The following is a 23,884-nucleotide window of genomic DNA, read 5'->3' as shown; positions in this document are numbered from 1 at the left end:
AAATTTTCTCTAGTTCAACGTGACTTTACGCAAAGTATGAATTGCTGTAACTTCGGTCATGGAACTAGAAATAGCCATTTGACTATGCGCAGCGTCAGATGTTGAGAAAATCACCAAACAGGGTAGTGCCGCTGGTTTTTTTTGTTGAGAAAAGTCCGACATGCATCAACTGGATGCCAAAAGTGTAAACTGCGGAGCACAACATGAGAGCACGGCCAACAGTATCCAAAGCGTACTACAGCTTTCATCGAAATACGCAAGAAAGCATGCTTCAACAACTAATCGGTAAGGAAACAGTCTCCGACGCTAAATAATCAACGCTCAAAAGCAAAACCGGCATCGCGATCACCACCGATCAACCAATGGCCACCGAATCGTCCTCTTGGATTTCGACGTTCGGAAAATCTTCTTCGCAGATGGAGCTCCACTCTACACTCCGGAGCAACTAGTTACCATTTTCTGCCAGTTGGTGGCTCGTTTGCATGGCTGAAAGACACGTTTTGATCAGATTCCCACTCTGGGAATGTTTGTAATGTAGGTTATAAAATTATTAAATTTAAATCTCAAACTAAATGATTCCAAGTAGAAAAAACAGCATTGTATACTTTTTTATATTGAAACACATGATAAGCAGAGTTGCAGAACCAGTAGCATGAAAATTTGATGAACCCTCTTCGAGTTGAGGGTGGTGGTCGCGGAATGGGTCACTGTTTCAACTATTTAGAATGCTTGAAGATTAGATTGAATGTATCTGTGTTGTGTCACCCACACCATGAATGTATAAAAATGTATATACCTGTAAAATGATAATACTTTGTTACAAACGTCAAACAGACGATAACCGAAAAACCTCGTGCTTCCGAGGTTGGAAACGAATAAATCATCGTTCACTTCTATCTGGACCGTCAACCAGTCAGCACCTGTCTTCTCATTTCTCTTTAACTGGCGACGAGGAAAAAACCTTTTTACAGTTATACAGTGTGTGAACAGTGAAACCTTCAAAAGTAAAACCCAAATCTTGTGCAGTGGGACGGATACGTTTTTTTTCGGCTACAACGGCAACAGATAAACGGTTTTGCAGTGCAAAAGTTTTGGTTACGACGACAAGTGCCTAGTGAAGCAAGTACGGTTGCTATCGATAAAAAAAAACGGACTGCATTTTGGCGCGTATGGTGTGTGCGGAATTTTCTCCCACAACGAAGGCCACGAAACAGCACGCCGGGAGCAGCCTACAACCACGGGAAAAGGCATACGGCGAAGCTTTGCAGATAGCGTTCGAGCATTTTTTTTCTTCCTACGAGTCGCAGCCAGCGGCGGCATTTAAAACGTCGGAAAACGAGGACGGTGGTAATAAACTATCCGCCTAATTGGCCGCTACAAACGCCGGAAAATCCAGACGAAGGTGGCGAATTTCGTTATCACCATTAATTTGCGGAGGAAAACAGTAATTTCGTCGAAAGGTCGGTATTCGCAGGTAAATTATTGTTGTAAAAAAAAACCGTTTTGCGGAGTGGGAAACTCCACGTGGTTTTTTTTTGGTTGCATAGTGTCTATTGTTTGCAAAACAAAAGGATAAAGAATCCTTAGTGAATAATATCATTTGTTCTCCTTTATCACAGGATTGAGCATTAATTCTATTCAAAGAATTCTAAGAGTGTTTTCTTTTAATCCCTTAGATCTCAGGAAGTGTTTGTGCCACCTAGGAAGGTTTTAAAGTAGTTCGAATAGTACGGCTTCGGGTCGTTTTCCGGAAGACCACATAGGGTAACTGCGACAATTGTCGACACGGGCAAAGGCCTTAGGCGAGAGCCAATCGTTTCTGTACGGGTAAGTCGTTTTGATCTTTTTATTCTTTTGCGAACCTACAACTGAAGATTTTTCTGGACCTTTTGTTCTTTTTATTTCTATTCTAAAGAATTGAACATGTATGGAAATCAGATTCCAAGTGGCATGGCTTCTAGTATTGAGCCATACCGCAAGGGAACTTCCTTTTCAGACTGGGTTGACCGTCTGCAGTTTTCTTTTGAGGCAAATGAATTGTCAGAAGTACAAAAAAAGTCGCATTTCATGAATTTGTGTGGACCTTATGTCTATTCCCAATTGAAGTTAGTTTTTCAGCAGGGAACATTAGCGACAGTTGATTACGCTGAAATTGTAAATAAGTTGAAACAAAGGTTCGACAAAACCGAACCAGATTTAGTTCAGCGATTCCGCTTTAGTCATCGCGTCCAACAACCAGATGAGTCAGCCGAGGATTTCGTCTTGGCGGTAAAACTCCAAGCGGAATTCTGCGGTTTTGGCGGATTTAAGAACATTGCTATTCAAGATAGAATTCTGCATGGACTTAGAGATGAGGCATTGAAGCAAAGGCTTCTGAATGAGGAAAACTTAACCCTTGAATCTATGGACAAATTCATTACAACATGGAATATAGCAAAAGACAATGCGAAAACGATTAACACGGGGTTTCCTCAGGGTTCTCGGATAAATCAACTGCTTCAAGTTTATAATACAGCAAGGGATAGTCCGGTGGGAACACCGGAGCGGCCGACTCAAGTTCGGATACCAGTTAGGGAAAGATTAGGTTTCCAGCCCTACAGACAAAACAACCGGAATACACAACCATTCAATAACATGAGACGTACCCAAGATTACAACAATCATGCACAAAAGACAGCTAGATTCAATTACCGAAACAATGACAGACGTAGGACAGACTATTCTAGTATGACGTGCGACTTTTGTGGGGTCAAGGGACACATAAAAGGAAATGCTTTAGGCTAAAAAACATGAAAAGGGATGCGGTAAAGTTCGTGGATGTTGCGAAACCGGGTACGAGCGCTGAGAAAGACCTGAGCACCTTGATGGGTAGAATGTCGACGATTCCGGGGGCTGACGATGACAGCGATGATGATGAATGGAATTCAGGTGATTTGCAGTGTATGTGTGTTGCGTCTCTTAATAGAATAAGTGAACCATGTCTTATAAATGTCTCAATTGATGATCGTTTGGTACAAATGGAGGTTGATTGTGGTTCTAGTGTAACCGTTATGGGAAAATCTCAATATTTTTCATTATTCAAAAACCCTTTAACCATGAGTGAGAAGCAACTTCTAGTCGTCAATGGGTCAAAACTAAAAATTGAAGGGGAAACAAATGCTTTAGTGAATCTAAATGGATTGAAAATTAAATTGAATCTTTTAATTTTAAATACTGACTTTAAATTTATTCCCTTGTTTGGCCGAAATTGGCTTGATGTTTTCTTTCCTCAGTGGAGGAGCAATTTTCTTAGTAAACAAATGGTAAACAGGGTAGATTCAGCAGACAAAGAGTGTATTATTCAAGAAATCAAAAGCAAATTTGCGGAAGTGTTTGTGAAAAATTTTTCAACGCCCATTAAAGATTTTGAAGCTGATTTGGTATTAAAAAGTGATGTTCCTATTTTCAAAAGGGCCTATGATGTACCCTATCGGTTGAGGGGAAAAGTCCTGGATTATTTGACAAAACTAGAGAAAGAAAATGTGATTACACCGGTGAAGACCAGTGAATGGGCATCACCAGTGGTTGTAGTTATGAAAAAAATAATGAAATAAGACTCGTAATTGATTGTAAAGTTTCAATAAATAAAGTTTTAATACCAAATACTTACCCTTTACCTTTGGCAGCCAACTTGTTCGCTAAATTGGCAAATTGTAAAGTTTTTTGTACACTAGACCTAGAGGGAGCTTATACACAGCTAGCATTGACTGAACGTTCTAAGAAATTTATGGTGATTAACACAATCAAGGGATTGTTCACATATAATCGTTTACCCCAGGGGGCTTCCTCAAGTGCATCGATCTTCCAACAAGTTATGGATCAAATTTTAGACGGGATTGAAAATGTTTATGTTTATCTTGATGATGTACTCATAGCAGGTGAAAACTTGGAAGTTTGTCGTGAGAAATTGTTTCTTGTTTTAGAAAGACTCGCAAATGCAAATATTAAAGTAAATGTTGAAAAATGTAAATTTTTTGTGTCAGAATTGCCATATTTGGGTCATATTCTCAGCGAAAACGGGTTACTGCCTAGTCCAGACAAAATTTCAACAATTCAAAGAGCAAAGGTTCCTGGAAATGTGACTGAGCTAAAGTCATATTTAGGCTTGATCAACTTCTATAATCGTTTCGTGCCCCATATGTCTATCAAGTTATTCCATTTGTATAAACTATTGAAGAAAAATACTAAATTTGTTTGGGATAATAATTGTGAAAAAGCTTTCCAAAAAAGCAAAAACGCACTGGTTAATACCAATTTTTTAGAATTTTATGACCCATCAAAAGACATTGTAGTAGTAACAGACGCTTCAGGCTATGGCCTAGGAGGAGTGATTGCACATGTGATAGAAGGCATCGAAAAGCCTATTAGTTTTACTTCTTTTACGTTAAATGACGCGCAGAAAGGTTACCCAATTCTTCATCTGGAAGCTTTGGCCTTGGTTTGTACTATTAAAAAATTCCATAAATATTTATATGGGCAAAGGTTCATTGCTTATACTGATCACAAACCATTGATAGGGATTTTCGGCAAAGAAGGGAAAAATTCCATATTTGTAACAAGACTCCAACGATACATACTTGAACTCTCGATTTACGATTTTGAAATACGGTACAGACCTTCTGCAAAAATGGGAAACGCGGATTTTTGTTCGAGATTCCCATTAGAGCAGAAGGTTCCTATTGAGTTAGATCATGAGTTTATAAAAAGTATAAACTTTGGTGATGAATTACCCATTGATTTTGCTTTGATTGCCAAATGGACAAAGGACGACGAGTTACAACAACTTATGAAATATTTGCGTGATGGATGGCCAAAAAAGTTGGATAAATGTCTTATGGACGTTTTTGCAAATCAAACTGATTTGGAAATTGTTGAAGGGTGCGTTTTGTACCAGAACAGGGTGGTAATTCCACATAAAATGCAAAACGGAATTTTGAAGCTTTTACACGCCAACCACGCAGGAATAGTTAAAATGAAACAATTGGCAAGAAGGCAAGTGTACTGGTTTGGCATTAATAAAGACATTGAAAAGTATGTATCGAATTGTGATGTATGTGGAAGTATGGTAATAGTACCAAAAACAAAAGTTTTATCCAACTGGAAACCTACAACAAGACCCTTCAGCCGAGTTCACATTGACTTCTTTTATTTTTCTCACCACACTTTTTTACTGATTGTTGATTCTTTCTCAAAGTGGTTGGAGGTAGAATGGATGAAGAAGGGCACGGATTGTGCAAAAGTGGTGAAGAAATTGGTAGCTTATTTTGCTAGATTTGGTTTACCAGACGTACTGGTATCAGACGGCGGTCCTCCATTCAATTCATATTCATTCACAACATTTCTTGAAAAGCAGGGGATAAAAGTATTGAAAAGTCCAGCCTATAACCCCTCCAGTAATGGGCAGGCGGAACGGCTGGTGAGAACTGTTAAAACAGTATTGAAAAAGTTTCTATTAGAACCAGACTTGCAAGATGTTGATTTGGAGGATCAGATAAACTTATTTCTAATGAATTATAGAAATAATATTGTTTCGAGTGATGGGCAGCTTCCTCGGAGAAAATATTTCTTTTAAACCAAAAACGATTTTGGACCTTTTGAATCCAAAAAGGCTTATAGAAATTATTTACAAGTACCGCAGTCTCCAAATGATGTAAATGATGATAGAAATGTGTCTATTAAACCAAAAAATTGAATGACGGCTTAGACACACTGACCGAAGGAGATACTGTATGGTATCGAAATTTTCATCACCATTTACCGAATAAATGGATTAAGGCAACGTTTCTCAAACGTTTTCCATTAACACATTCCAGATAGCAATTGGAAGCGCTCTCACCATGGCCCACCGAAGTCAGCTTAGGTGCTACAAGGGCAAACTCCGCAGCCGAGACAAAACGTGTGGCTGGGAGTCGGTACAGGTAGTAGAGATGCTACGGTCGAAGAACGAACTGGAATTGAAGAACGACACGAAGAGGACACCGAAGAAGTCAACGCTGGAAGCGGCTCTGATGATGAACCATTCAGGGATTCCCTATGGTTCCGGCAAAGGCCAGAAAGCGAAACGCGACTTTGGCGAACTTGCCGAACGTGTATCCACGGCGATCGAAGCGGATCCGTAAGCGAATCGAGGATCCAGATTTCATTTATTCGTAGTTAATAAGTTCGAAGTGAATTTTACAGTGAAGTGAATTATTTAAATGAATTTAGTTCTCAACGATTTTGTAAATTTGATAATTTGAAAAAACATGATTTTGTTTATATTTGATAATTTCAAGTTCTGATACGGATACGAATACTGATGTATTAATTAAAAGGGGAACAGCTGTTGTGTCACCCACACCATGAATGTATAAAAATGTATATACCTGTAAAATGATAATACTTTGTTACAAACGTCAAACAGACGATAACCGAAAAACGTCGTGCTTCCGAGGTTGGAAACGAATAAATCATCGTTCACTTCTATCTGGACCGTCAACCAGTCAGCACCTGTCTTCTCATTTCTCTTTATCTGAATGCAAGAAGACTAAATTATAAGAAACGTTTTTGAACGATTTAGCAACCTCTAGACTACCGGTGTGAACGATGACCCATTCTCACCCCCAGACCCATTGGTCACCTCCGATGACGGTATTTAACAAAAAAGATAGGTAATTATCCAAGCACTGGGTTTGGGGATGACGTTTTGCCGCAGGAGTTGATGGAAGGTGTCGTGTGGGCGATAGGCTGGATTGTAGCAACCAGCAAGTACCGCACAATCACGTTGCTGAACGAAGCTTACAAGGTTCTCTCTTAACTTTTATACCGTCGACTAGCACCAATTGCAAGAGAGTTTGGAATAAGGAAGAAGAAGAAGAAGGAATTGGTGTTGAGCTGAGTCTGAGCAGTCTCCCGGTAGATAGTAGATGTAACATTCTGCAGTCCAAATTTGGCCAGCGATTTGCAGAGGACGACGAGTAGATAATGGTTCACCCATAGTGACCATTTGGTTATTCGATACAGGATACGCAACTAGGCAAAGGGAGAAACACGGGGAGCTACTCCTACAACAACCGGAGCTTGGGAGGTCATCCACTTCGACAGTGGGACCTTCAGTGCAGCTATGGGTCTGGAGGAACACAAACGGTAACGAAATGATTGTGATCCTGTCATGAGCGTGTGACGCTTCCATGCCGAGCAAGGCGCGGCCGCGGAATAGCAGGTAACCTATACTGGTGGAATGAGGAAATTGCTGCCTTTTGTGCAATTTTCTGCAGAAGTTACAGCTGGTGCATCATAAAACGGAGATGATAGTCGTCAACAACCGGACATCGGTGCAAGAGGCGTCAATTAGAGTCGGCGGCTTAGCATCACTTTCAAGAAATCCCTGAAATAATTGGGGGTGATGCTCGACGATAAGTTGTGCTTCAAAAGTCAAGTTGACTACGTCTGCAATCGCGCGGCGACGGCGATAGCGGCACTATCTAGGATGATAACCAAACGAATAGCTCTAGAGTGTGGTTTGTATACTGAGGTACTCATAGGCTTATGTGCGTGGGATTCAACAGCGCATATCGCACCGTATCACGCGAGGCGGCATGTGTAATCGCGGCCACGCTGCCCATCGTACTGGTAGTGAAGGAAGACAAGCAGTGCTACGCCTTCTGAAGTAATACTTACTTACACACCATGTTTCGCTAGCGTATAACAGCACAGATTTCACGTTAGAGTTGAAAATTCGTATTTTGGTGCGTTCACTTATCTGCCTGTTTTCCCAGATATTTCTTAAACTCGCAAAGGCAGCCCTTGCTTTCTTGATCCGTGCGCCTATGTCGATCTTGGTACCGCCGTCCGACGCCATTTGGCTACCAAGATATTGGAAGCTTTCAACATTCTCCACTGGTTGCCCGGCTACTGTGAAACTGGAAGGAGTCACCGTGTTTACATCCTACGATTTGGTTTTGTTGACGTTGATGACTAAACCTGCCGAGGAGGAGCGCTCGGCAAGGTCGTTGAGCTTACTCTGCATGTCAGAGCGCCGTTGTGCGAGGAGTGCAACGTCATCCGCCAATTCGAAGTCGTTTAGGTGCTCCATGGTTATAGGCTGCCATAACAGCCCGCGGTTTGGTTCACGGTCAATCGCACCTACCAGAATCTCATCGATTACGATGAGGAACAGTAACGGTGATAGGATACATCCTTGCCTCACACCAGCTACGACCCGGATAGGGTCGGACAGGACCCCATTGTGCAGCACTCTACACGAAAAGGCCTCGTACTGTGCTTCGATGAGGCCGATGATTTTCTCAGGAACTCCCTTGCGTCTCAGGGCGCCCCACATATTCTCGTGATTGAGACGGTCGAAAGCTTTTCGTAGTCAATGAATACCAAGTAAAGGGACTCTTGGAATTCGTTGACCTGCTCCAGAATGATGCGGAGCGTGACAATATGGTCCACACAGGATCTTCCGGCACGGAATCCGGCTTGCTGCCGCCGGAGAGTCGCATCGATCTTCTCCTGAATCCGGGCTAGGATAATTTTGCACAGAACTTTGAGAACGGTACACAGCAACATAATGCCTCGCCAGTTATCGCATACAGTCAGGTCACCCTTTCTGGGCACCTTTACTAAGATACCTTGCATCCAGTCGACCGGGAAAGTTGCGGTGTCCCAGATATTATGAAATAAACGATGCAGTAGTTGAGCGGATGTCATGGGGTCAGCTTTGAGCATCTCGGCTGATATGCGGTCGACCCCTGGGGCTTTATTCGATTTCATGCTTTGGATGGCTGTTTGACTCTCTAGCAGTGATGGAGCTTCGGTATTGACGCGTGTTATACGTCGGATCCTAGGCAGATCATGCCGAGGTGGTGATGGCCTGGCTGGCACTTGAAAAAGTTGTTCGAAGTGCTCGAACCAGCGTTTCAGCTGGTCAGTTGGGTCGGTCAATAACTGATCATTCGCGTCTTTCACAGGCATCGTTGCATTCATCTTCGCCCCGCTTAAGCGTCGTGAGATATCGTAGAGGAGGCGAATGTCCCCGGTTGCGGCGGCTCTCTCTCCTTCGTCGGCCAGAGAGTCTGCCCACGCTCGCTTGTCCCGTCGACATGAGCGTTTTACTTCCTTCTCAAGAGCCGCGTATCGTTGGCGGGCTAGAACTTTGGCTCCTCTGGTTTTTGATCGCTCTATCGCGGCTTTGGCTTCTCTTCGCTCCTCTATCTTCCTCCAGGTCTCGTCGGTGATCCATTGTTTTCTCTGGGTGCGTAGTTCGCCCAGATTGTTCTCGCTGGTGGTGATGAAGGCACTTTGATGGCGGTCCATTGGTCTTCCACGCTACCACCTTCCGGAATATCTGCAGCACGCGTCTCCAGTTCTTCAACGAAGGACCGTTTCACCGTGGCATCTTCCAGTCGGCGTGTGTTGAATCGTCGTCCAACTCTTTCCTCCTGCCGACGAATCCGCGCAATGCGCAGGCGTATTTCGCCGATGAGGAGGTGATGATCAGACGCGATATCGGCACTACGTTTATTCCGTACATCAAGAAGGCTCCGTTTCCATTTTCGGCTGATGCAGATGTGGTCGATTTGATTTTCTGTAAAGCCGTCACGGGAGACCCACGTGACCTTGTGAACCGGTCGATGAGGGAAGAGTGATCCCCTGATAACCATGTCGTTATTACCACAGAATTCTGCGAACAGCTCTCCGTTTTCGCTCATTTCTCCGAGACCATGGCGTCCCATGATGCGCTCATGGTTCGAGTTGTCGGATCCGATCTTCGCATTGAAGTCGCCCAAACAGATCTTGATATCACCCTTCGGAATTCTATCTACGACGGCATTGAGTTGACTGTAAAAGTTCTCTTTGTCTTGCAGATCGGCAGCATCGGTTGGCGCATAACATTGGATTATAGTAAGGTTTCGGACCCGTGTTCTAAATCTGGCAACGATTATCCTTTCACATATAGGTTCCCACTTCATAAGCGCAGAGTGTGCCTGAGCGCTTAGTAGGAAGCCAACTCCGCGTTGCCGGGGAGCGTGTTCACCTCGTAAACCAGAGTATAGCAGAACTTGTCCCGACGGCGTTCTGTGTTCTCCAAAGTTTGGCCAAAGGACTTCACTCAGTCCCAGGATCTCAAGCTTCATGCGGCGTGCCTCATTGGCAAGTTGTGCCAATTTACCCTGCTGGGCTAGGGTTAAAACGTTCCATGTTCCTATTCGTGTCCGTTGTTTCGCGCTAAGAGTCGTCGCCGTAAAATCAGTCCGTATTCTTTCATTATCGGATTCTCGAACAAATTGATGTTTCGGGAACAGTAGGTTGTTGGCCCAAGATTCCCTATCCACCGGGATGGGGCTGCCATCTTAGGTATAGCTTCCGGGGAATAGCATTTCATACTCAGCCGCTGGATGCCAGAACAGACGCTGTTGGGGCCGCACCTCCTTGGTGGACAGACGCTCGATCAGTCGGGTCAAATTTGTTTAAAGTCCTACCCAACACCAGGACTAGGCTAGTGCGCTTTGAGCGGCACACGGTCGCTTTGATAGGGCCTGCTTGGGGACACATACAGCTTTTTATAGAAGTTCAACAGAGCCCACTGTCGAACCCCACCACATCCTAGGCAGACCCCACAGGACGCACCCTCTCACTCTAGCTGATGTCAGAAGGACAACAGTGCCCAGGCTGCACTACCAGCTAAGTACGCAACCCTTAGCTGGCGGTCAATTGTCATCGGAAGACCCGTGGAAGCGTGAGTATTGGAGCTTGTGAGGACCAGAGCTATGTTAGGCGCCCCTTCCCGGATGTCAACTCACCATTTCGCAGCCCCTTCTGAAGTAATGCCCGAAGGAATATCAAAGCAGCAACGGTAGCCAAATGGCAGAGGGAGTGGGGCTACTCGATTAAGGGATGGTGAATTCATCGTGGGGTGTGTATTAGCAGATCTCATGGTGCGCTAAGTTTCGGTTTGACCCAGTTCTTAACAAGCAACGGATGCTTCAGGTGATACCTGCACAGGTTCGGACTTACGACTTCCCCGCCTGTTCGCAATGTTCAGACGTAACAGAAACGGCTGAACATATCCTCTTCACATGTCCCGGGTTTGAAGCATATTGGAAGCATGCCGGATGGATACTACCATCGACGGAAGAATGCGCTAGAACGCAGAACAGTGAAGTGCTGTTGCAAGAGTGACGACCAGGATAGCCGACATTCTACAACTAGATTGGCGCACGGAGCAGCATCAGGGAATTTCTCGTCGGTGTAAAATAGATCCGCCGCCAGGAACTATTCGGCTCGCTTGCGATCGAGACCAAGGCAGGCGCTGAATGGTTCAAGCGCGTTAAAAATCGATTATCTTGTACAAATAGTTTTGAAAATTCAACAATGTGTAAAATTGTAACTAATCCCAAAAAAGTATTTCGATATTCAATTAAAAAGACAAAATTTTACAAGCAAGCACAGTTTAAATTTATTTCGCTTCAAAAGAATAGTAAGACTGATTGAAAGCTGCATTTATTTGGCACACAGATGAAAGATCTAAAGGGCTCAAGGCTTTGGTGTCCTTTGGAAAGAGAGCCTCAATGATCAAAAGTAAGTGAATTAGAACCAAAGCGCTCAGAAGTCAATCAGAACATCGAATGAAGCCACCGTAAAGCTTTCCGTTTTAGGAGGAGTAAGTACTGCATATCCCCCAGAAAATTCTGAAAGGTCCTTGTGAAAAAATGCAGATAGAGTAACGCTGCTACAAAAGTGTTGACAATTTTCAGCCAAAAAGTAGAGAAAATTACAATCTAACTTCGGAACATGAATCTACAACCTAAACCTCTTCAATTTCAAGTGATGTAGGTGGAAATGGGTATGAGTATTGTTAGTGAGTTACTTATCACGTCATTTAAGATTTTTCACAAAATTTTCATTCGGTCGCTTACGAAAGCAATTATACTCAATGGTAATTTTTATACCATTCCCTTCCGAAACTTTCAACAAATCCAACTAGCTTCAATTAACAACCCAATTTGGCACAATAACCCTGAACTTCCAACAGCCACACCACAAGTAGGTAGTTTTTGAAACTGTTTCCAACATATCCGAGGTTGGTTTGTGGCACTCGCCATCAGATAAGCGCCGCACCTTTCACTCGAAGAGATGCACTTGGAAGGTGTGCTTTTTTTCCCCGCTAGACGATTTTCGTCCGATCAGTAGGTCATTACTGTTTATGTTTTAACGGAGATCTCACAGCAGTAGCAGAGCAACGGACAGCAGTGCCTCCATCGACAGATTGATCGAGTTTCGCGAGCTCACCATCCGCTCTTCCTGCATAATGATCTTAATCGCACCTCTGCTCAGCTGGAATGCTCTCACATCCGATCTCAACTGAAAGGCTCCCGGTGAGTAGCTATTATTAGATGATTTTTGTTTTTCTTGAATTAGGAATATTGAAAAGCTTTATGCTCAACGAAAAAATAATAGAAATAAAAATAAGATAAAACTTGTTTGAAATTTCGAATCAACCATCTTAACATTGTCATATAGGGTACGGCACCCAGAAATCATCCTCACCCCAGTTTTCGCCCAGGTTGCTTAAAATTTTCATTTCCCGTAAGCTAGTTGTTGAAAACAGTTAAAGTTCAGGTTTTCCATTCAGTTATTGAACAATTTGAACTTGACCTGTTTTCAACAACGGTTTAATATAGAAATGAAGATTTTTAAAAAGGTGGGCGAAAACTGGGGTGATGTTGATTTCTGGGTGTCTTACCCTATTTGGCTTTCAAGGCATCAAGTGAAAAAAGCTCATTCCACTACCATTCTGAAGTGATTCTTAGAAAAGATTCCAACTCTGGTATGGGCGGTATCGCAGCACGCCCGTGATGGTTCGTTAAGCAAGATCCGGTGGTTGTAAAGCTGATTTGTCATCAGAACGATCGGATTAAGCATCAAAACCTCTAACCAATCACGCATCGCTGCTTACAAACGGTTTAACCGCGCAAGAAGACACATCGTACGGGGGGTCGGTCGTCGGATTAGTATCGCAGCGGGAACTGCTCCAGCGGAAACTTCCTTCAGCGTATTGGAAAGCGAGGCAATGAGCGAAACAACCCGTCCAACAGGAAGCGATTCAATTTTGGCATTTTAGCGAACAAGCAACCTTCTTGCACTTATTTCCTTGTTGCTGCTGGAGCGCAAGTGGCGAGCGCCAGTCGCGGAAAGGAGTCGTCCAATCGAATTAACGTGGCGTGCAGTGTGTTTGAGCGCAGTACAGTAGGGCAGTGCAGTTTGTTCGCATGTTATCTCATAGCAAGTCGAGGCTGCCAGACAAGTTGATTAGTATTACCCACATGCGGTGAATTAATAATAAGCCGCAGAGCTTTAGTTGCAATTGCAAGGAAAAAGTGCATCGTACCTTGGCTCGGGGTAGAAACCGAGAGTCCACCATAGTAGTAGCTGCTGAGAACCATTGCAACTTCTTACGAGAGTGTTGTGCGATCCATCGCGGAACATTTAAAGACAGGTTTAGCTTGCTGGTGATTGCGACTAAACTGAATAAGAGTTAGTCGAACTCTAAAGTTCTACGAAAACGGATGTTTGCACGGAGCGATTGAAGCAGAAGGCCATACCGGGCGGTTGTTAAACAGTGCTGAGTGCTTTGTGTGTATTTTATTATCGGTGCCAAATACCTACGATAGGTGTCATTTAGTAAACATGAATAAATCTGTGATAATTGTAAGTATTTGAATCAAGTTGTGGTGATTGGTTTATGGGGCTGTCAGAAGCAGAACTAGCGTCAATTCAGGTGTTGTACTGAATAACATGTGCACGTTCGTTGAATGCTTGTGAGTGGCGGTGATGGTAATTTCAAAGTATTTTCTCATAGATACAGCCCCTTATGTAGGGAGCTAATAATGATCATTATAGGATCGCTACCTCAATTGGACTGGGGTAATAAAGGACTGTATCCAATTGAACTGTCATTGAAGGAAGACTGTTGGAAAGTACTAGAATCAAATCACGTGTATGAAAATGTAATAGAATCATCTACAGTTTCGAAATGAAAACAGCATGCGAAGCAAGCAAAAAGTATAGCATGCATAGAATTTGGATCAAACATTATTATAGCGGATCAAACATTATTATATTATTATTATTATATTATATACTAGCGTAAATACCCAGCTTTGCCCGGGTGTTTATGTTGCAAATGTCACATACTGAACTATTTCCAGCACCGCACTCTAGATCAATTTCCATGTGATAGTTTGACTTTCCTCAACAACTGACCCATAATTGTATTCTAATGATTTTTTTTACATTTCCCCGATAAATTCACCTACTGTTCGTATATACAAACCTTGCGAATCTCAAAACGAATCGATTAGGGAATAAATCTTGCAAATCGGTCAACCCGTTCGCGAGTTAAATCGTCAGGAAGGAAATCTCAACTCATTTTTATTATATAGAAGATATATAGTTTTTATAGCGTTTTGGCGGAATGTTTGAACATTTTCCGTGGTGGTTCATTTATGTTGGCAGGACATTTTCCACTGAGACATTGTCGTCTCCAAGACTAGATTAGATTAGTAGATTGAGAAAAATCAGGAAATACTGATGTTTCAACTCCAAAAAGTAACTGTACGAATATAAGTCTGTAGCCCGATGCGTTCGAATGGTCGAGTTTGCAAAAGTAGGGGAAGTGTCACCGAAGATTTTTTTTTGTCTATATTATCGAGATCACCGAAGATTGTATACAGTTTGATTTTTACCATAGGTAACAATTTTAACCCACAGATCAATTCAGCTCTTGAAATTGTGTGAACATTCTTTTTTTTAAACGGTGATATTGATTTTGACCTCGATTTACGTTAATTCAGTAATTCTATAAAGAGTGCAATGAGATTCGAATCTCAAGGTTGAAATAATTTTGGCCTATTTGAAAAAAATCCATAAATTCATTTATGGTGTAAGCATCAGCTTTTTGTAGCCTTTCAATGTTGTATTCTTTATATGCACGAAATGCTAATACATTTCATATAATGAGTTTCTTTGTTACTCTATGCCTAATAATTTCATACTGTAGTCTTTGCATGGAATTCATCTATCCAAATCCCGGTTGGGCAATGCTACAGTATTGTGTTCTTGCCGTCTAGGTCGCTGATTCTCAATATGGACGAAATCGTCTTTGATGGATTACAAATTAACGCGACCAAATTTGGTTGGTTATAAAGTAGCCATAGGCAAGAAGCCTTGATTTTTCTTCAAAACAAAGAGACACATTTAATGGCTGTTTTTGGTAAAAAAAATACTGCTTTTTTCACTTTTATACTTTTATTCACTTTTATATACTTAAAAATAATAATATAAGGAGGGTATTATATTATTATTTTTTGAAACGCTCCAATTTCTTTGAAAACCTGCATGATTCTGATTTATGGATTAATCAGGTGGAAGACGATTTGCCGACCTTCCGCAAATTTTGTGGTTGGCGTCGTGCAGCCATGGACCGAGTTAAATGGAGAAGAAATTTATTTACTGTACAGGCCACTTAGTCTAAGAAATAATAATATAATATGTAATGATTTCTATGAATTAAATTCATTAGACCGACAGAATTTGATATGAAGTGTGCGATCGATCGTGTTTTTGCTCGGTGATCTGGTTTTATTCTGCTTTGTGCGACAGAAAAGTTAATAAACCCTCTAAAACCCAAATTTGCTTTCTAAAATCATTCTGAATACTTTTTTGGCAATTACAATTCTAAATTCGTGATTTGATCCGTTTCACATTTCAATTTTTTAGAACTTTGCTTTTCCAGATTTTTTTGTTCAATAAAATAATTTCTTGAATCTATTAATCTATTTTGATTTTCTTTAAATATTAATAGTTTGAAAATTCTCATTACCGCGCACTTATGACTTATCAATCGCACAAAGCAGAACAAAATATTTTCAGCTCTGCGTGCTGAAGAAAACATGATCGAACGTGCACTCATTTTTTTTTCTTACTGATTAGTTTTTCCACTCGCAAAAAAAAAACAAAACAAATATATCGATAATCACTAGCTAGTCACTAAGACGAATAAAATATGTCGATGATCTCGCGATCGTTCTTTGTGCTAAAGAACTAGGAACATATAGTGTCTATATTCCGAACCTCTCAAAATAAGAATATCGAACTTCTTGGAACGATGCTTCGGAGCTTATTGAAACAAGGCTTCCGAGCCTCTTGAAAGGAGACTTCCGAGCCCCTTAAAAAGAGGCTACCGAGCCTCTTGAAAGGATATTTCCGAGCCTCTTAAAAGGAAAACTTCTGAGTCTCTTTGAGGTTGCTTCCGAGCCTTTTGAAAGGAGGCTTCAGAGCCTCTTGAAAGGAGTCTTCCAAGCCTCTTCCCGAGCAGGAGAAATTAACACAATAATACCTCATTCTGTTATTGATACCATACCATATTCAAAATACTTTAGGCATAACATGTTTAGGTATGTTTAAATACCAAACGAATAATAATTTGTAATGCGTTTGGTATTGAAATACCTAAACATGTCATGTCTAAAATATTTTGCAAATTAATTTTTGGTATTTTACCTCTTATGCAGGGCTAGTTCAAACCAATTTCTGTTATCAAGGTGACGGCTCCTGCTCGGATTGAAAGCAGACTTCCGAGTTTCTTGAAATTTGTATTTGTTTGTATTTGTTTTTTTATTCATCGGACTGTGTTGTCTACATGAAATTCTTAAATCTAATGGTGGTCAAACAATAAATACATTAAAGACGGCTCAGCAAGCGGCAGCGAAATCTGGATGTAGAGATGTTGAAATCAAATTCATCGGACACTTCGTTGAAGCGATGGATCATGGCGACAATGGAACTGTTTGCAGCATAGTTAGTAGCTTGTGGCTCCTCGTGTAGCAGCGCTCGCGCTCGAAGCGTCCGGACAGGTGCGTATAAACTGATCCTCGACAGCAACTCAGGAGCATCGTATTCAGATGATAAAGGCTTGGCAATGAAAACACACTGAGCCACATTCCTCCGCTTGGCTAGAGTGTCCAACCCGAGTAGACGACAGCGATCAGCGTAAGCAGGCAAGTTCAACGGGTCATTCCATGGAAGGTGGTGCAAAGCATGACGAATCTTCATTGGACAGCTTCGAACCGGTCACTCCATACAGCCTGGTAGGGATTCCAAACAACAGATGCAAACTCTAGTATTGATCGTACCAGAGAGCAGTACAGTGCTTTGAAACACAACGGATCTTGGAACTCATTGGAGATTTTAAACATGAACCCAAGCTGGCGATTGGCTCTATCGATGGTATTTGAGAAGTGGCGGCTATAGGTAAGCTTTTCATCCAAAACAACTCCTAGGTCTTTAACATGAGCAACCCGTTGAAGTTGAGAACCAGCAATACTGTAGTCAAACTGGATGAAATTAGTCGTTCGTCGGAAACTGATGACACAGCACTTTGGAATGCTCAGAACCATCATATTCCGAGTACACCAGTCATGGAAGATTTCGAGAAGGTTCTGTAGCTCATAGCAGTCAGTGAGGTTTCGGACAATTACATACATTTTAAGGTCATCGGCAAACAACAGCAGCATACCTCCACGTTGCAGTATTAGGGTTACATCGTTTATAAAAAGCGAGAATAGCAATGGTCCAAGGGTGCTACCTTGTGGTAGAAACAGTCGGACGAATTGTTTCCAATACTGACCGACATTTGGCGTCCAACCAGATATGATCTGAGCCAAGTGCATAAAGTAAAAGAACAGCCCATTTTTTTCTAGTTTTGCAAGCAGCAAGTCATGATTAACTTTGTCGAAGGCAGATTTTAGATCGGTGTAAACGGCATCTATTTGGAATTTTCTACACATGTTCTCCATGCAAAACGAAGTAAAACTGGTAAGATTCGTTTCCACAGAGCGGCCGGGAAAGAAACCATGCTGATAGGGGCTGATGTAATTTTTGCAGCAAGGGAACATTCTATCGTTCATCAGCGACTCGAACACTTTCGACTCCACTCCGAGTGATGTAATGCCACGGTAGTTTTTCACATCACGTTTGTCGCCTTTCTTGAAAACTGGGAACATAGTAGAGCATTTCCACTGCACAGGAAATTTACTCTGCTGGAGTGATAGGTTGAATAGTAAACAAAGTGGAACAGCTAGAATATCAGAGCATTTCTTCAGCACGGCCGATGGAAGAACGCTAGGTCCAGGAGAAAATGATGATTTGATCTGACGTATCGCTGACAGAACCATTTGAACGTCTATATCAAAGACATCCACATCCACTACATTACTAGGTACTCCACTCACAGCTCTATCAGTGTCATCCTGAGAAGGCAAATAGCTCGAGAATACACTTGAGAAGTGTTTAGCGAAAAGGCTGCATTTCTCCTCAGTATTCAGCGCAATGTCGTTATCGAGAAAAACACTTGATGACAGTCCAGTTTCCTTCCTTTTAGAATTCACGAAAGACCAAAACTTCTTAGGGTGTCGTCGGAGATTTTGTTGCGTGAGATGAACATAATGTTTGTAACGAAGTTTATTATACTGCCGATAATCATTGCTGGCAATGTTGAAGTTCCGTTTAGTGAAGGCACACCGTCGATAGGTATAAGCGCGAAGAGCTCTAGCACGCACTCTTTTCAGGTTGCGTAAATAAAGTTTTTCGAGGTTTTCGAGTCTCTTGAAAGGAAGTTTCCGAGCCTCTTGAAAGAAAATTTCCGAGACTCTTGAAATAAGGTTTCCAAACCTTTTGAAAGGTGGCTTCCAAGCTTTTTGAAAGGAGGCTTCCAAGCCTTTTTAAAGGAGGCTTCCAAGCATTTTGAAGTATTTTGAAAGGAGGCTTCCAAGCCTTCTGAAAGAGGCTTCCGAGCCTCTTGAAAGCAGGCATCCGAGTCTCTTGAAAGGAGGATACCGAGCCTCTTAAAAGAAGACTTCTGGGCCTCTTGAAAGAAGACTTCCGGACCTCTTGAAAAAAGACTTCCGGACCTCTTGGAAAGAGGCTTCCGAGCCTCTTGAAAGAAGACTTCCGAGGCTCTTGAAAGTAAGCCTTCGAGCCTCTTGAAATTAACCTTCCAAGCATCTTGGAAGGAAGCTTCTAAGCCCCTTGAAAGGGAGCTTTCAAGCCTCTTAAAAGGAGGCTTCTGCGCCTCTTGTGGACTTCGTGTCCATGTGGTTAGCGAAGTCAATCGTCTAGACGTAAGTACTGCGGAGTGTGAATTCGATTCCCGCCCCGGTAAGGAGAAAACTTTTCGTAAAGCGAAAAGTTCTCCACTGGTCCACTGGGTGTTGTCCTGTCCGTTGTCTCATGCTAGATGTTAAGTGCTCGTTCAGTCTGTACGACCATTGGTCGAAGACGGTGATTCTGTCTTTTCTGTTAAAAGAAGGCATCCTAGCATTTTTAAAAGAAACTCCGGAGCCGCTTGAAAGGAAGTTATTTTCGGCAATTTTTTGTGTATAAACTTTTATTTTTAAGCTCATATTTAAATCATGGAAATAAACTAATGTGCTGTAATTTCGAATCTAAATTAATTTAAAATTACGCGCTCATGTAAAATAGTGCATAATTGTTGCAATTACATCAAATAAAATCCATTTCAAAATATTAAATATTACTTTACATAACGTTTGACTTTCATTACTTTTTTTACTGTGGAGGCTCTTAACAGAGCCTTGGAGGCAGACTTTCGAGCTGCTTGGAAGGACATTGAGATGTAGGCTCCCATATCTCTTGAAACTTGAGCTTTTTGAAAAAAAAACTTCATGTCTCTCAAATGCAGGTTTTCAAACTTTAAGATTCTAGATTTTAGTTCGGAAGCATATTCTAAACATCATATTCAACATTTTGTCTTGAGCGGGTAGATTTCAATGATAATTTTATTTAATTTATTGACTCATTTGTTGGAAGTTGCTTGTCCACAGCCCTTTATATACTGTGCTGGTTGGGGTGGTCAGGATTCAGAAGTCTTTGTTTACTGATAGTTATGCATATTATGTTAAATACGAAGCTCTAGAATTAAAAACCCAGAATAATCCACCTAGCGTTGGTAGTGCCTTTCTCGCATTTAGCTAAGACACCAACCTTATATGGGGTTTATATGGTCCGATGTACCACTTTCTTCATAACTTTGAAACGCAATGACCGATCGTTATAAAAATCAATAGTGATCAACAAGGCTTTGTTCCCTGTCGAATGAAACTTGTTGCAAGAAAATCGGTTAGGGATTACTATACGAAAAGTTGTCTAATGCTTTTTATAGGTTTTGTGCACACACATACACACACACATACACACATACATACACACGGACAGACAGACATGTGCTCAGCTCGTCGATCTGAGTCGATTGGTATATAATACTATGAGTCTCAGAGGTTTCAATAAAAATTTCGTTTTCGGAGTGAAATGATAGCCTTTCGGTACAACTTAGTTGTACGGGAAAGGAAAAAATATAGGGTAAATGCTCCCATATTAATAACAGCCCGTATATCAATCACAATCGTCAATAAACCCAATTGAAAATCGATTTAAATACAATGTCTCACATCGAACGTACATAATAATGAATGGACAACATTCTTCAATGTTTATAAAATTATTTAAAATTCCGTTTAAGCTATATTTCAGTTCACAAGACTCAAATTATGAGAAACAAAACTATAAAACACATTTTCCTACCTCTGAGCTGCTGGTTTGATGCACTGCTCGATTGCTACTAACAGATACACCTGTTTTCACAACGTTGTTTTCCACTCAATTTCAAGCTAAAACAAATGTTTACATATGAAATTCACTTCACAGAACATAAAGCACATCACATTTTCACTATTAATACAATTATATTTAAAAAAGAACGCGATTTCCTATAGTTTGATATAGGTTTATTTCGAACTATGTCTGAATTATCCGTGTCCGTATTCCAAACTGTTTACATCTTGCTTGTATCCTCAAGGGTTGCCAACTTAGATTTTTATTTCAAAAAGGCTTGTATGAACTTTTAATGTGAAACTCAACTGACATTTTTGCAAAATAAGGTATATCGAAAAGATAAATTATGACAAACATAAAATTGAACTGATAAGATGGAAAATTGCAACAAAAACTGAAATATTGTAATTATATTTCTAATAACATTTTAGTTGTTCCTACATAAATAAAAAACATTGGAGAATTCGGCATCACTGCAATCATATCGTTACGTATACACATAAGTAATAGTGTGCGTAGTTTATGTGGAAGGAGTATTATTGAAATAGGTACAGGCATAGGATTAACTATTTTAGAATGTTATTGAAATGGGTGCATGGTGGTGATGATGTTTTTCAGTTAAATACTTCATAAATGTGATGTTTATTTCATTTTTGAAGTCACCAAATTGTTCTCAATTAAAAATTATGTGAATTGAGCATAATTATTCTCACGGTACTTGATAATTGGGTGAGAAATCAATGTATTTTATGTGCACTGTGCCTTATTGTTATTGATATAGGAACAGATACCCTACAACTATCAGAACTTTTTTATTCAAAAAGTTTTTATTGGGATTGTAATATATCCGCCATTACGCATTCTTGTACATGTACCCCAGGATGAGAACCGCTGATCTACATTGTATATACATCTATTTGATGGTTAATGGTAATACATTTTTTTCTCGAATTGATCCCGGAAAAAATACTATTTCTGATGTTTATTGAATTTCTAATCTCGTGTAATAAATTATTGAAAAAAATGTCAGCTCGGAATTTTGAAAATTATTTTTAATACCTACCATTGGCTATACCTTGCCGTGGTAAATTTTAGTGATTCTACTTTTGAAAAAGTTGAATCATTAAAATTTACCATGACAAGGTATAGCCAACAGAATTCAAAATAATTTTAAAAATTATAAACAGATTTTTTTTTAAATTGTTCATTGCAGGAGATTAGAAATTCAATAAACATAAAAATAGTACCTTTTCCGGGATCAATTCGAGAAAAACATTTATTATCATGAACAATCAAATAAATATATGTACAATGTAGATAATCAAAAGTCTAAGGTTCAGACAGACAGAAATCCATTTTTATGTAGGGGAAGGGTTCACCACTTCATCTCATAGCTCCTATTTCCATCCCATCAAAAACAAAGAAATGGAAAGCAATTTGGTTTGTTTATTATTTTTGAGATTTTTTTCAGCAGTGAGCACGCATGTTAACAAAAAGAAGCGACGAATTTGGTGCCGTATTTCTTTGTTTAGCGATGAGAGAGATTGAGATCGGAACATTTCCCCTATATGTATAGATTATTAAATTAGTAATCCAACTCGTGATGATGTTGAAGGCATTTAAAGAACATACATGAGAATATTTCAATACATAGATGAATTGTTCCTAATCAAAAGCGATTGGAATGAAGTTTCAGATAGGCGGTTGATGACCCCATTTAACTGATTGTAACTTTCGTAGCTGTCGAAATTGTCTCAAATTCCACACACTATGTTAAAAATTCTTACGGAACACAATCTGTTCACTTCTATGATATCATGTCCAGAGTTGAACAGAGATCATTCGGAAATAGCAATGAAATAATTCGGTTAAATCCCTTTTTAAAAACGAGTGCTCGGAATACTCGAGTTTGATCAAAATTTGAAACAAAACGGTAGACACATTTAAGTGCTACAAGTTAGCCACACATCATGGTTCTTACAGAGGCATTATTTTTACCAAAATTCTATTGAAAAGAAGGGGAATAAATTGAAGTGTTTTAGCAGATGCGCAATAGATTTGAATGCTAATCGTAAAATAGAGTATTTTAGTCTTCTTTTCCCAGCAAAGTTTTCATTTCGCTACGAAACGAAGGCGAACTTTTAATAGAAAGTGACCCATATGCGACGAACTGAACTAATATCTGCAAAACCAGAGTGGCGACATGTGCCGCATTTGACAGATCTCCTGCTCGTTTGGAACACGATTTGTATGTTAATGACAGATGAATTTTGTTCCAATTCTGACAGTGTCGCCACTAAACGCTACTCAAATACAATTCCATTTTTTGGCCCAAATTTTCGTATAGCAGATCCAATTTATCAATATATATCGGGTATCCCTCAAGGCCATAACTGAGGATATCTCACAAGAAATGTGTGCATGAGTAGATATGAAATAATTAAAAATGAAAGTACCACAAGTTAGGCAAAAAGGCGTTTGCTGAATCTTGTGGCACTAATTATTGTAAATGGCATAAATTATTGAATGCAGCGTTTATAATCTTATTCAGCAGCGCAGCCGAAATTATTGGATTATGTCAAATTTAGTATTGTTTACAACGAGTCTCGAAAGTCCGCTTAATTCCGTTAAAAATCTAGATTTTGCTGACGAAATTTGAATTAAACGTAACGAAATGAAATCGAAAAATAAGATTTCGTCATGCTTAAATTCCGCGGAATTTCGTTTCGAAATACCGCATTTCCTTAGCACATTGAACTGCTGCTGTCGACATGCAAGTCATTTGTTGAAATTTTTTTGTTTTTTTTAAATTTTTTTTTTGTTTCTAGCTGGTGCTAAAACTTTAGGATAAAATAAAGTATGAAAGTTCAGATACTTAGATCAGCTTTTTTTCAAGTAACTTTATTATAATTTCCAGAACCCCCAATAAACGCTACTGGTAAGAATTATATATTAATGTACTTCTTTATCATCAGCGTATACTTACATTGAAGCTATAAGCATATCAATTTTTGCTATTTGGTTAGACAAAACCTCTCATTAGAAATTTATAGTAGGATATGTCGCGAAATGTCCTTCAGAAATGGTTTAGAAGTATTAAAACGGAAGATGGAAACGGACATTAATTTCTATTTTTTGTCATTTCAACGTTCTTTTTTGTTTCAACGTT

General features: G+C 40.3%; 1 protein-coding gene and 1 long non-coding RNA gene across 3 annotated transcripts in view; both read left to right on the top strand.

Annotated features, from left to right (window-relative positions):
* The first annotated feature begins 792 nt into the window (after positions 1-792).
* LOC134214703 (uncharacterized) lies at positions 793-5,978 on the top strand. 2 transcript variants are annotated; one of them, XR_009979883.1, is made up of 3 exons: positions 793-1,460; positions 1,677-1,827; positions 5,853-5,978. It is a non-coding gene; the product is annotated as an uncharacterized LOC134214703 (long non-coding RNA). The 2 variants fall into 2 exon arrangements; XR_009979882.1 differs by having other exon boundaries at positions 793-1,474.
* Positions 5,979-12,982: 7,004 nt separating this feature from the next.
* The window catches only part of LOC134214702 (uncharacterized), a 33,465-nt gene continuing 22,563 nt past the window's right edge, over positions 12,983-23,884 (top strand). Inside the window, exon 1 of the mRNA XM_062694021.1 lies at positions 12,983-13,734. Coding sequence (XP_062550005.1) covers positions 13,714-13,734 — 21 coding nt within the window. The 5' untranslated portion in view covers positions 12,983-13,713. The remainder of the gene's footprint in view (positions 13,735-23,884) is intronic.

The sequence above is a fragment of the Armigeres subalbatus genome, chromosome 2, assembly GCF_024139115.2.
Source record: "Armigeres subalbatus isolate Guangzhou_Male chromosome 2, GZ_Asu_2, whole genome shotgun sequence".
NCBI classification, from domain to species: Eukaryota; Metazoa; Arthropoda; class Insecta; order Diptera; family Culicidae; genus Armigeres; species Armigeres subalbatus.
The sequence above is the reverse complement of the archived record's forward strand: the minus strand, read 5'-3'. Positions and strand labels throughout refer to the sequence as shown.